This window comes from Myotis yumanensis, unplaced genomic scaffold, assembly GCF_028538775.1.
Source record: "Myotis yumanensis isolate MYYU_CA2020_CCGP unplaced genomic scaffold, mMyoYum1.0.hap1 SCAF_2, whole genome shotgun sequence".
NCBI classification, from domain to species: Eukaryota; Metazoa; Chordata; class Mammalia; order Chiroptera; family Vespertilionidae; genus Myotis; species Myotis yumanensis.
Genome location: NW_027223753.1, coordinates 197,843,710 through 197,857,304, shown reverse-complemented (window position 1 = coordinate 197,857,304; position 13,595 = coordinate 197,843,710). Strand labels below are relative to the sequence as shown.

The following is a 13,595-nucleotide window of genomic DNA, read 5'->3' as shown; positions in this document are numbered from 1 at the left end:
CGTATGTGTCAGTGTATCTTGCTAACTATTGTGGCAGTATTTTACTGGTTTTATTGTCACTGAGAGAGAAGAAACACTGCTGACAATAGTGAGTTTTCTGTTTAACCAGACTCTTCGGAGGTGGGAGACTGGGACCAAAGGGATTTAAAGATGCAACTGGATTAGAGTTTGATTTTTTCCTTAAACTTTTTTTAAAACAAAATTTCAAGCGAAGTAGGAAGGAAAACTTAAAACTCCTCATTGTGAGAAAATGAAATTAAAATGTTGTGGCCGTATTTTACCGGTTTTATTGTCAAATTTTATTACAAATTACAACTGATTTGTGATGGATGCGTTCACCATTCCGATGCCATTGCCTCGTCATTTGTTCACTTTCCACGCCAATAAATTTGTAGCTCAGATGTTTTCATCTCATTGTTCATACTGCCCCCCTTATACTCATGTCTGACCGTCAGTCTTGGCTATAAAAGGCAGACAAGCCATCTATGTCTACCTGTGTGATTATGTGTTCATGTTCTATGTATTTAAAAATTGTTGGTAATGTCTGAAATTATCACAGTATTCTATACTACATTTTTTTTTTTTATTCTTAACTTGAGGAGGCTGTATACTGAAGTTTCTTCTTTCTTTGTTTTCTCTCAGAGCCACCAATCCATCTTTTAAGGAAGTACTGTCAAGAATCGAGTCCCATGAAGACTGTAGGAACTTACCCATGATCTCTTTCCTCATTCTCCCCATGCAGAGGGTGACTCGCCTTCCCCTGCTGATGGACGTAAGACTTGATTGGGTGGCTCTTTCCTCTGTGGGTAGCCGTAGTGCCATAAATCTGATTAAGGAAATTTTTTTCTTCCACTTAAATTGATGCATCACCCCTCTACAAAATCTCCCGATTAAGTGGGAAGGTGCTAGTCAGCGGGAAAGTCTCACTTTTGTCTAATATCTTTAGGAATCATCTTTAAGTTAGGTTTGTGTGGTCACTGAAGGATTTAGATTACATCACTCACTCAACACTTTTTGAAATGGGAAGGATATTGACTTCTTGAAGTCAGGAGTCCTGGACTGGGTTCTGGCTGAGCCACGAGGCCTGTGACCTTGGGCAGCTCAGTTAATCTTTTTGGGCCCCTGTTTCCTCAGGAGGCACTCTGACACCTAAACCTGGTGCAGTGAAGTCCTGTGGCTCTGGAGTAAGACAGATCTGGGTGAAAATTCTGTCTCTTCATTTGGAGATTTAAACTTGTTTTGAAATGATTTAAGCTTAATTGAGATGAACAGTTTTAACACTTTAAATAGTTTTGTAGGTTTTAAATTGGGTATAGTTTCAAAAGTTATGTGTAATTTGGTTTACCTTAAATTCACCTTCTTTGAATTCCATTTTACCATCACAAAAATTGCAGTATAAATATATCAAGAGGAAATTTAGCAGCCTTTTTTTCCTTGATATTTTTATTCAGTTGTGTTATATACAAAGTTATTTCACCTCTAATGATGATTATGATGATGATAATTAAAGTAATTTTAATCATTTATGGATGGCCTACTGTATGCCAGGCACTCATAAAGCACTTTACATGTATTATCATTTAACCCTTGTAGCCACCTGGTAACATAGCTGGCATTATTCTGAATTTTAAGATGAAGAAGCTGAGGCTTATAAAGACACAGGACTTACCCAAGAACAAATAGCTAATAAGGGTCAGAGTTCAGATTTGAAATCGGGTTCATCCACCTCTGAAGCCTATCCTCTTATTTAACTATTTATTGGATTCTGTGTGTGTCAAGACTATTTCATAGTTTTTTCATTGGACTTTAATATCATCATCATACCCATCCATAATATTGTGTTGAGCCTTGTGAAGTTTGCTATGAGCGAGAGGGTATGTCTGGGCATTGGTTTTATTGCACTTAGTAAAATCAGTCAGTTAATTTTTTTCTTCTTTTACTTTATTACAGACTATCTGTCAAAAAACACCGAAGGACTCTCCGAAGTATGAAGTCTGTAAAAGGGCCTTGAAGGAAGTTAGCAAGGTAACTGTTGGGTAGCTCCTCAGGCAGTGAAGCCCCCAGATCGCTTGGAAGAGAATGTGTCTGGGTTTGATGCTGGAAACTGGTAGATTCTCCTAGTCATTTGCACAGCATTCTTTAGCTAGCTGAAAAACAAAACGATGTTTGCTACACTCAGATGAAATGTGCATTTTTACCGTGTCAGACAGTCTTGTTTTAAGGGCCTATAGGTGTCTCATTTTCTTGTGGTGTCTGAGTAGCTGTTTATTTATTTCCCCATTAAATAAGTATTTATTGCATGTCAACTACTGTGCCAGGCATACCAGCCCTTGAAACTATGGTGATGGTTAGCGGCTTTTTTAAAGTTACCTCATTAACATAAATTAAGGTGTTGTTTAAAGGGGCTTGTTATAACTAAAGATGCCCCTAATGGCTCCTACATAGGAAATTACAAGGGTTTTAGATGCTCTGTGCGGGGAACTATGGACAAAGACCAACTATATGTTTCTTATTATCAATCACAATGTCCTAGGCCATCATTAAAGGACTGAATGCATTCAGTTGTAGATCATTCATTATTTCTAATTGCAGTGAATGTCCCTGAGCCTGGCCATCCTTGAAGAGTCACTGACCATCAGGTTCCCCCTAATCAGCGGTTCTCAACCTGTGGGTCGCGACCCCTTTGGGGGTCGAACGACCCTTTCACAAGGGTCACCTAAGACCATCGGAAAACACATGTATAGTTACATATTGTTTTTGTGATTAATCACTATGCTTTAATTATGTTCAATTTGTAACAATGAAATTGGGGGTCACCACAACATGAGGAACTGTATTAAAGGGTCGTGGCATTAGGAAGGTTGAGAACCACTGCCCTAGATGAAGGCTTCCCTTTACTGGTCCTATGCTTTGCAGTACCACTCTGCTTAGAATTTGCCTTTGACCTTGGTAATCTGCCTCCAGCTGCTCTGACTTGGCAATGAGGAGAAAGGTACAGCGTGCCCTGAGGCTGGGTGAGGGTTCGGGTTGAGGCAAGCAGGAGGGGCGGAGGAAAGGAGCAGAATGCCCAGGGACTAGGGACTGGGCCTTTGGGAGGAACCCGGGTGTGGAGGGTGTGATGTAATAACTCATGAAGGACACATGTTCCTAGAAATTTTTAGGAGACTTTCCCCCTCTGTCTTCACATCCTAATGACCCCACTTCTCACTGAGGACAGTGTCTTAACTGTGTAAAAGTGAATTCTTCAACCGTCAGAGGGGAGTCTGTGGAGCTTCCCCAGTGCTAATTACTTCCTGCGAGAGATCTGCTTTTGAAAGTGGGGTTTCTCTCCTCGATCCCTCAACCCTCCTTATGTTTCTGTGTTCCCAGTTGGTTCGACTGTGCAATGAAGGAGCCCGGAAGATGGAAAGGACAGAAATGATGTACACAATTAACTCCCAGCTGGAATTTAAAATTAAGGTATTTCCGCACTTTTTCATAAACAGGTTTATTACTGCTCTTGCTTAAGTCTTCTGTAAATATGAAGACGGTCGAGGGCAACAGAAGTGGATAGGATTTTATTTTTCAAAGAAGGACCATACATTGATTAGAGAGAGGCTGGCGGAGAGAATAGCAGATGCTGAGGGAGATTCTATTCTGCTTATGCCACATAAAGCGACCTTTCCATAAGCCACAGTTAGGTATTATCTGACGAGAACATTTTTTTTTTCCCCAGAAAGCCAGCAAACTCGGGAAAAAGGTAGTTAGAAATAATAGACCTTGCCCGGCTGGTGTGGGTCAGTGGTTGAGCATCGACCTAAGAACCAGGAGGTTATGGTTCGGTTTCTGGTCGGGGCACAGGGCCTGCGTTGTGGGCTTGATCCCCAGTGGGGAGCATGCAGGAGGCAGCCGGTCAATGATTCTCTCTCATGATTGATCTTCCTATCTCTTTCTCCCTCTCCCTTCCTCTCTGAAATGAATAAAAATACATTTTTAAAAACGAATAGAACTTTAGTATGGAAAGGAGCTTTCTTTCAGATTCTCAAAGTGTCCTACAAAACAGTGGTGTCGTATCCCAGGAGCTGGACCATGGTGTGCTCCCAAATCAGATAAGGACACTCCTTGTCCAGTTTGCAGAAACAGATCGTTTGTGGATTGTTCTTTGCAAATTTGTTTTTCTCCCATAATTCTTTATTGACTATGTGCTGCCCGTTACTGCTTGTCTGACACTACTCAGGGGCAGATGACAAGATGAAAAAGGAAGAAAATGACAGTTAATGGTTGTAAATCTTGGCCACACTCAGTCCTTTGGTTTAAAGCTGAGTTCTTAATGGATGTGAGTGATCAGGATTGGCATTCTGTTTTGTTTTATTACATGTAAATTGTGTTAAGCAACTTAAAATGACAGGCCTTTTTTAAAATTTTTATTTAGTTTTAAATATATTTTTATTGATTTCAGAGAGGAAGGGAGAGGGAAAGAGAATCATTTATCAGCTGCCTCCCGCATGCCCCACACTGGGCTTGTGCCTTGACCGGGAATTGAACTGTGACCTCATGGTTCAATGCTTAACCACTGAGCCATGTGGGCCAGGTTGTTTTTTGTTTCTTTTTAAAAAATCTTCCTTTTAAAGATGGCAACCCCCTAACCATTTTTCTTTTTAAAGATGGTAAATTCCTTCCCTAACCATATTTTTTTTTCTTCCTAGCTGAAAATCAATTGACTTAAAATATCTTTAAACTTTATTTTTCTAGAATGCAAAATTAATATGTAATTGAAAAAAGCTTACCCCAGGGGTCCTTAAAAGTAAGTGATTAACATCAATTGAGTTCATGAGTTTAACGAGCGCCTTATTTGTGGAAAGCAGTAGGAAGGACAAAAATGTAATCCCTGTGCTTGGGAAGCTTACAGTCTCACAGAAAATTACAGAAATGCAAAGGAGTTAGTAGCAAAGTCTGCAGCTGTCACAGTAGATGGGAGACTGGAAATGGAAAGGATAATGGTCAGCTCTAGGAGTGAGGGATGGAGGGATGGGGAGCTTGTATCAGGTAAGGCTTCCTACTCCAAATCCAAGATGTAACACAACATGAAAAACTCCAAGGCATTAAGAAGTCTTTGGACTGTAGAAGACAGTTATATATTTCCTCAAAAAGTTAAACAGAATGACTACATGACCCAGCAATTTCACTCCTGGGTACATACCCAAGAGAACTGAAGGCAGTTGTTCAAATAAAAACAAATGGTCATGGTAGCGTTATTCATGATAGCCAAAAACGTGGAAACAACCCAAGTGTCCGTCAACAGAATTGGTGAGGTGATAACAAATTGTGGTATGTTCATACAATGAAGTAGTATTCAGGCATAAAAAAGAACAAAGTCCTGATACATGCCACAACATGGATGAACCTTGAAGACATTATGCTAAATGAAAGCAATCAGACTCCAAAGGTCACATATTGTATAATTCCTTTTCCATGAAATGTCCAGAATAAGCAAATCCATGGTTGCCGGGGCCTTGGGGAAGGGCAGAATGGAGAGTGACTCAAGGCATACGGGGTTTCTTTTTAGGGTATTGAAAATGTTCTGGAATTATGTAGTGGTGATCATTGTACAACATTGTGAATGTACTGAAAGCCACTGAATTATATGTATACCTTTAAATGGTTAAATGATTAATTTTCTCTCAATAAAAATATATATTTACTCTTCAGCAGCTCTTTCTTGTCTTGCTGGCTCATAAAATTAGTTCAACTTTATACTGAGGCTAGTTTTCTAGGATGCCAAATAACACAAAAAAGGATGAAAATTCTTTTCTCCATAGGACTTACATCAGTACCTTTAGGGATATATTTTTATTCATGAACTTCTTTTCTAGTTTTTTTTATTCACACCTGAATTTTAGTCTTAGAGTTTCTGAATTCCAGGAATTCACTTTTGCCCATTTTGGGTTCTTCAGATTCTTTTCTCTTGGACATTTTCATAGTTTCTTTTTCTTCTTTTTTTTTTAAAAGAATGAGTTTCATCTTCTAATAAATTCTGAAACAAAAAAAACATTTATAATATCGGATTTTTGTTTTCAAAAGAGGCATAGACATATTGAAAGCCACTGCCCATTTTAGATATTCCTTAGATAGTGATTTTTGCCTAGTGGAATATGAGGAGCCTAAAAAAGTCAATGTATTTTAAAAACAACAAACTAGTTTTAAAAATTTTCTTTCCCCCGCCCCTAAACGAAGAACTTAACCATAAAACTGTCCTTGGTTCATACTGTAGGGTTACACGCAACAGCAAGATAGCACTGTGTCCCCAGTAATCCCATACCTTCAGCAGGACCAAACCTGACACACCGTTCTTTGCGGTGACCTCTTGTGTGCTGGTGGGGTTCCCCAGAATGGTTTAAGCCAGTGGTTCTCAACCTTCTGGTCCTTTAAATACAGTTCCTCATGTTGTGACCCAACCGTAAAATTATTTTCGTTGCTACTTCATAACCGTAATGTTGCTACTGTTATGAATTGTAAATATCTGATATGCAGGATGGTCTTAGGCGACCCCTGTGAAAGGGTCGTTCAACCGCCAAAGGGGTCGCGACCCACAGGTTGAGAACCGCTGTAAGCCATCTTTGTCTGTCCGCCTTTTAAGTTTCAGCCGTTCCTGTTGTATAATCGTCTGATTTGAGATTTGTGTCTGGAAACTATGAACTCCCTTACTGGCAAGTTTGGAAAGTTTGAGGTCAGCCATAATGTTTCCTCTTCCTTTTTAAATCTTCAGGAAAACAGTACATAACTGATGAGCAACCTGCTTATAAAAGTTCTTTATAAAGTAAAATAAATAAATAAAAGAAAAAAGAAATCCTCTTAGCTTTCTTATTTCCTCCCTAATATCCTCAATTTCCTTTAGCTATTTTTAATCATTATTCCCTGAAAAGGATGACATTTGGTTGCACTAAGCTACTACAGTTATGTTTTGTGTGTCTAAGAATTTCTGCTTATTTTATGGATGCAGTTTTTTAAATCAGATTTTTGACAGTAAGCATTTCTGGTAACTTAAAAAAAAAAAGAGCTCTCAAGGGTAAGGATTATCCTGTGGTTTTGAGAGTTTTCCAGTCGGAAACTGGAAACTGAATTTTTAAAAAACTATGTAATTTCTTGTATCCAGCCTTTTCTATGAGATTAAGATGGATTATTTTGGGAAAACCTCATTTTCCCCAGCCAGAAAAATGGCATGTTGCTTTCAGAGATGAACTTCCATGGGGAAAACTAACATACATTTAAGAACAGGTGTTCTTCAGAAGATGGCTAAGTAAATAATGAGCTGACAAATCACACATTTAAGAGGATTTTTTTTTCCTTTTGAATAAAGTCTACTCAGTTCATAAAGGAATGCAGGCTTTTATATTGAGCTCTTGTTAGCTACAGTTATCTCCATTTTCCTGTATGTTTAGATTCTGATTTGTGATATTTAAAGTAACTGCAGTTGATACTTACAGATTTCATTTTGAGGCCTTTCAGTGTTCAGTGACTCCTTTCTTGATCTTCTTTTTCAAGCTGAGAGTTAATGGAAGGGCAATATAATCCTTTCTGGTTGACCCAATAACATTTTCTCATTGAATTTTAGTTACGTGTAGGCAAGTTAATTGTTTTTATATTGGAAAATAAATTGTTGCTCACTTTCTATTGGAGAATTGCTGTACTTCTCTAGTTATTATATTTTGTTATAATGTGTCTATAAAAGAACGATGCATGCCATACTGTGCATACTGTGTTTGCATGTAAGTTTTATGTTTTTTTTAAAAAATATTTTATTAATTTTTTACAGAGAGGAAGGAAAAGAGATAGAGAGTTAGAAACATCGATCAGCTGCCTCCTACACATCTCCCACTGGGGATGTGCCCGCAACCAAGGTACATGCCCTTGACCGGAATCGAACCTGGGACCTTTCAGTCCGCAGGCCGACGCTCTATCCACTGAGCCAGACCGGTTTTGGCAGTTTTGTGTTTTAATCTCGGTCATCTTAGACGCTCTCTCCTTTGGCCTTGGTGCTGAGTTCTTCTCTGTTTGTAGCCTTTCCCTCTGGTCTCCTCTTCCCGGTGGCTGGTGAAGAGAGGCGAGCTGACAGCCTATGTGGAGGACACGGTGCTTTTCTCAAAAAGGACGTCCAAACAGCAAGTCTACTTCTTTCTTTTTAACGACGTGCTCATCATCACCAAGAAGAAGAGGTAAGTAGCCTTTGTGTGGCCCGCTGTGTGTCCAGGTTCCAAGCTTTACAATTCAGATGCTTGTTGAAGGCGATCGTCCTCTCAAAGCTTGAGATGTGAGGTGTATAGTTTCTACACCTGGAATCACAGGGGTGTCTGTGCTTCCTTTTCTTTAAATTAGCTGTTCAGTTAAGACTTGAGTCTTTTGCAGTGTGCAGAGCCACTGTTGTAAGCATTTGATTCATTTGTATCTTTGAGTTCTCGTGATATCTGTGGGGAGGCAACACTCTTATTATGCCCAATGAGCATTTTTCAAATTTCTTCTCCGTAGAGCCTTTCCTCTGGTGGATAAGGAGCTAGGGTTCAAGTCTAGTGCTCCTTGTACCTTAATCTAAAATCCACTGCTCGTAACGATTGTTGGTCTAAAACGTTTCCCCGTGACTGGGAAGATGCTGGCGAGACTCTAATACTCTCTTCTTAAGGGAATAGAAAGTAAATCAGTCTGTTGGCAGCGTGTTTATGCCTCTGACTTCAGACTTCTGGTTGTGTATTCATATCCTGCTCTGGGGAGATAACCTGAAGGGACTCTTTTTTTTTTTAATAGTATTTGTTCTATCTGTCCCCACTACACACACATACCAACATGCATACACACACTCACTCCCCTTAGCTCTTCCCGCAAAGAATTGGCGGGAACATTCTTCATTAACTGTACTCAGGGTATGTAGGATTGTAAAATATTTTCCTGCTGGTCCTTCATAAACATTCCATCGTTTCCAGAATGTGAACTTAAAAAACCATAAATTTGTGGTGTGTGATTTCCACATATGAAGGCAAGCAAGTGGGCAGAATTGTTGGCATAGAATAGAAGTAGGGGTGCTTAATAGGGAACAGTTTAGACAAGGTGAAGAGAATCATGGAAACAGGCTTCTAGGAATATGTAAAGTAAATGTTCACATTTGTCAAAAATATTTATTTAAATCCTACTTCTGAATAGCTGACATTTTAGCTGAAATATTCAAACTACCCTGGAGAGCATTCTGCTAAGTGAAACTGACCATTCAGAGAAAGACAAGTACCATACCATTTCACCTATATGCGGAGTCTAATGTACAAAATAAACTAACAAAGTAGAGACAGACTCATGGATATAGAGAACAGACTGACAGCTGTCAGACAAAGGAGATTGGGGGCTGGGTGAGAAGGGTGAAGGGATTAAGTGAAGAAAAAAAAAAAGACTCGTGGACACAGATAGCAGTATGATGATTACCAGAGAAAAAATAGGGTGGGGGAGGCAGAAGAAGGTATAGGGGAAATAAATGGTGGGGAAGAAGACTTGAGGTAGTGAACACACAATATAATATACATGTATGTATTGTAGAATTGTATGCCTGATACCTGTACAATTTTAATAACCAGTGTCACCTCAATAAATTCAATAAAAAAATAAGTTTGAAAAAAAAAAAAAGAAACAGAGGTTGAGCTTTGCTTTTTGTTCCTTTTAGACTGTGTTATGAATGATTTTAGCTGCTTGGAAATCTAGCTGAAATGAAAACTTTGAATGGTCTACCCTAAAAAGCCATAATACATCTATGATAAATATATAAAGATGCTGATGATTATTTTTCTTACTTGGGAAAATAGTGTTCCCGTATCTTTAAGAAGAAATGATTTATCGTACCTTGGGGCAGTTTAAATAGTTCTAGTAGCTAAGTAAAGTTTATAAATAAAAGATTGGAGAAACATTATAATTTGTGTTCTTATGTTTTGTTGGTTTCCTATGAGATAGCATGTTTTTTTGGCGTTCGTCGAGATGTTTTGTTTTTAGGGAAGAGTAATTATATAGATGACTCTTCACTTGTCAGAACTCTTGACTTTTAACATCTTCCAGCTGTTGAAATATTTGTTCTGTCTCAAGGGACCAAAAGCTTTACCTAAACTTTGTATTTTAATGATAAAGTATACCAAACCAATTTTAAATATAATGTAGTAGTCTTGATTATGATGTCTTTGGTGACTTGATGAAACCATTAAGGGTTTTTAAGCCAGTATAGTACAACTTTTATTCTTGAACTTGCATACAACTACCCAATAAATACAGACTTTTGAAAGTTGGAATTAAGGTATATGCAGTTCTACTTAGCAGCATACGTTTCCCTCCACAGGAGGTTTTGCCATTACATTTAATGTTGCTTTCCTAGCTCTCCCACATTTATTTGCTCAGGTATGTTTGAGATTGTATTGTTATAAAAGGAAGAGCAAAACATACAGTTCCAGTGGAGAGGGCAACCAGAGTGGCTCACTTTGCCTTTCCTGAAACTGGAACTTCCTTGCCCTTATAATGAGCTCATCATATTTCTAAGGTGCTCTTGACCCAGAGAATGGCATTGGGAGGCTCAAGTTGTTTATGACCTGAATAGGTGGTGAGAGTGACAAGCAGAACAGGGGCTCGATAAACAGGCTTGGTTAAAAATGTGCAGTATGCACAGCCCTATTTACTCTGCAGCTTCAAGGAGGCAACTGCAAATGCTCCACATGCCAGAGGCAGCAGCGAAGGAGATAGGACGGGTTTGAACCAGGGGGATAGTTTAGGCTTGGCCACGAGGTGCAGATAAGGAGAGCTACCTGTGCCAGCTCTGCAGGACTCCCCACCATCCCTGCCTAATTATAGTTCCAGGGTTCAGTCAGGAGCTCAGCTGCTGGGTCTCCAGTGGTTTCAGCTTCAGGGAGGCTCCTGGGCTCCCAGCAGAGAGAGCTGGGGAGGAGAGCTACTCTTCCTCCTCCTCCCCGCCTGGCAAATGGCTTCTGCTGAGCAGATGGCTGGGGTGTGTGGCCACCTCCGTGGTGCAGAGACCATATTACTGCTAGTGCTTGCAGAGCGGTATGTGACCACGGGCTGTCTTCTAGGACAAGAATTTTCGCCTTTTTTTTTTTTTTTTAAAGAATATTAAAAGGAAGTTTAAAATTTCTATTTGCTCTGGGCTGTTTGTGAGTCACTACAGGAATAGTCTCTTCCACCGCATTTCGAAAGGATCAGTTTGTTTTGGATGAGAAAGTGAAACTTTTGGCCTTTGCAGCTTTCATCACAGATTACCTGGGAACTTTGGGAGTAGAATTTCCAACCCAGCAGGACAGAGACCTGAGGGCTCTGTGTTGGGGGACTGCCCTGTGCTCTGTGGGATGTTACAGCAGCTTCCTGCTCTCTACCCTCTGTGTGTAGCAGCACTTTCCTTCCAGGCGTGACAGCCCAGAATATCTCCAGACATTGTCATATGTTCGTGGGGGGCGGATTGCCTCCAGGTGAGCACCACTGCCCTAGAGCAGTGGTCGGCAAACTCATTAGTCAACAGAGCCAAATATCAACAGTACAACGATTGAAATTTCTTTTGAGAGCCAAATTTTTTAAACTTAAACTATATAGGTAGGTACATGGTTATTAACTTAATTAGGGTACTCCTAAGCCGGCCTTTGCTAAAAACATCCTCAGTCTGATTGAGGTAGGTTCGCTGAGGTCGACCCCTTCCAACTCTCCCATCCACACTCGTCTTGTATACTTGTTTCGTCTTTCTCCTTTCGTTCATCCTCTCTATGTGTCCAAACCATCTCAACATACCTTTCTCAATCCTCGACACTACATCTTCTTTCACTCCACAACGTTACCTGTACATGCGCGCCCGCCCGCACGTGGCATTTTGTGGAAGAGCCACACTCAAGGGGCCAAAGAGCCGCATGTGGCTCGCAAGCCGCGGTTTGCCGACCACTGCCCTAGAGTGATGTCAGGCTGTCCACTAGTGTTGCCTTTAGTGTAGTTAGTGAAAGTGTGAAAATCGACCAGACCTGACATAGCAGCAATCTTTTTTTAAAATATATTCTTATTGATTTCAGAGAGGAGGGGAGAGGGAGAGGTAGAAACATCAATGACAAGAGAGAATCACCAATCGGCTGCTTCCCATATGCACCCCATTGGGAATCGAGCCCCCAACCCGGGCATGTGCCCTGACTGGGAATCGAACCATGACCTCCTCATTCATAGGTCGATGCTCAACCACTGAGCCATACCAGCCAGGCTGAAATTTCTTTTATTTTTAAAAGACATGTGGTTCTTGTATTCTGCTCCATTATATATTCATTTTTAAGTGAAATTTTAAATTAAGTTTTGAAAAAACAATCTGGAGCCTGGTTTATCATGTGGCTTCTTATCTCTAGAGTTTTACCTATGGAATACAACCAGATTATTAAGACTGTATTTGCAAAACGGTGCTCTATAGAGGAAGGTTTTTTGTTGTTGTTTGTTTGCTTTATTTTGTACTACTGTAATATACAAAATATTTGTACAACTAGTATTTTGAGCTGCAAGTAAAAGTATACTCATACGAAAGGGTTAACCAATAAAAATGTTGAACTATCACATACACACACACACACACACACACACACAATAAGAAGTTGGGTGAGTTTGGAAAACTTCATTCTTCTTTGGGAGATTCACTATTAGATCACTTAGAAAGCTTTTGGCTGCATGTAACAGAATTCCCAAATAACAGTGGCTCAGACACTAAAGGTATTTACCTCTCTCTCCAGACATGAAGCCTGAGGGTGGTCAGTCCCGGCCCAGTGGTCACTCGTAACCCAGCCCGTTTCCATCCTTCTGCTGCTCTGTGCTCTGCTCATGTGTCCTCACGGTTGCGAGAGCTCCTGCAGGCACCATGATTTCATTCAGCCATAGGAGGGAGGCTAGGGTGAAAATCAGGCTGAACCAGGGCTCTGTGCAGGTGGCTTTTCTTATTTTTCAGCCCAGGAAAACCTTTCCCAGACAGTCCCCAGAAGACTGCGTGAATCACATGGGTTGGTTTTGGGTCCCAGGACTTGTTATAAGGGAGGCTGGGAGAACCAGCACGTGATAAAGGGGAGCAGGAGAATCATGACTGTTTTGGTTCAGTCATGATGCATCCCCTGGGGCTGGCACGCTGGGACTTGATGGACAAGAAGCAGGGGAGGCTGGCAGCTGATTAGATAACAGTTCCAGCCACAGCTGGGAAAAGCTCTTCTCCGCGGAACACCAATTACATTTGAGTAGTTTGGGGAATGGGATGCTCTTTTAAAGAACCAACGCTGTGTCTTTAGGATAGAGGGGTTTGGGGAGTATTGATTTCCAGGGACACAGAAGTGATTTGAGATTTTGGACCCACTTCCTTTTGGCTGGTGTTAGTCCTCCAGCTGGGATTCATGTGTCTCCGCGGTAGTGCCTTTTCCCTGCCGCCAGCCCAGATGAGCCCTTCAGCACATCTGGAGCAGATAGGTGGGTGTGGTCTGGGTGTTGGGGCACAACACCAAAAGAATGCTGAACTCTAGTCTGTTCTTGTTACCTGTAACAGTAAAGGTAATGATTTCCGGGTTGGTTTTCCTGTCCTGAGTTCTCTACCC

At 40.6% G+C, this 13,595-nt stretch overlaps 1 protein-coding gene across 1 annotated transcript in view; it reads left to right on the top strand.

Annotated features, from left to right (window-relative positions):
* The window catches only part of ARHGEF26 (Rho guanine nucleotide exchange factor 26), a 110,823-nt gene that overhangs the window by 73,074 nt on the left and 24,154 nt on the right, over positions 1–13,595 (top strand). The window contains exons 7-10 of the mRNA XM_070406948.1: positions 643–772; positions 1,951–2,025; positions 3,370–3,459; positions 8,038–8,192. Of these exons, the coding sequence (XP_070263049.1) occupies positions 643–772; positions 1,951–2,025; positions 3,370–3,459; positions 8,038–8,192 (450 nt within the window). The remainder of the gene's footprint in view (positions 1–642; positions 773–1,950; positions 2,026–3,369; positions 3,460–8,037; positions 8,193–13,595) is intronic.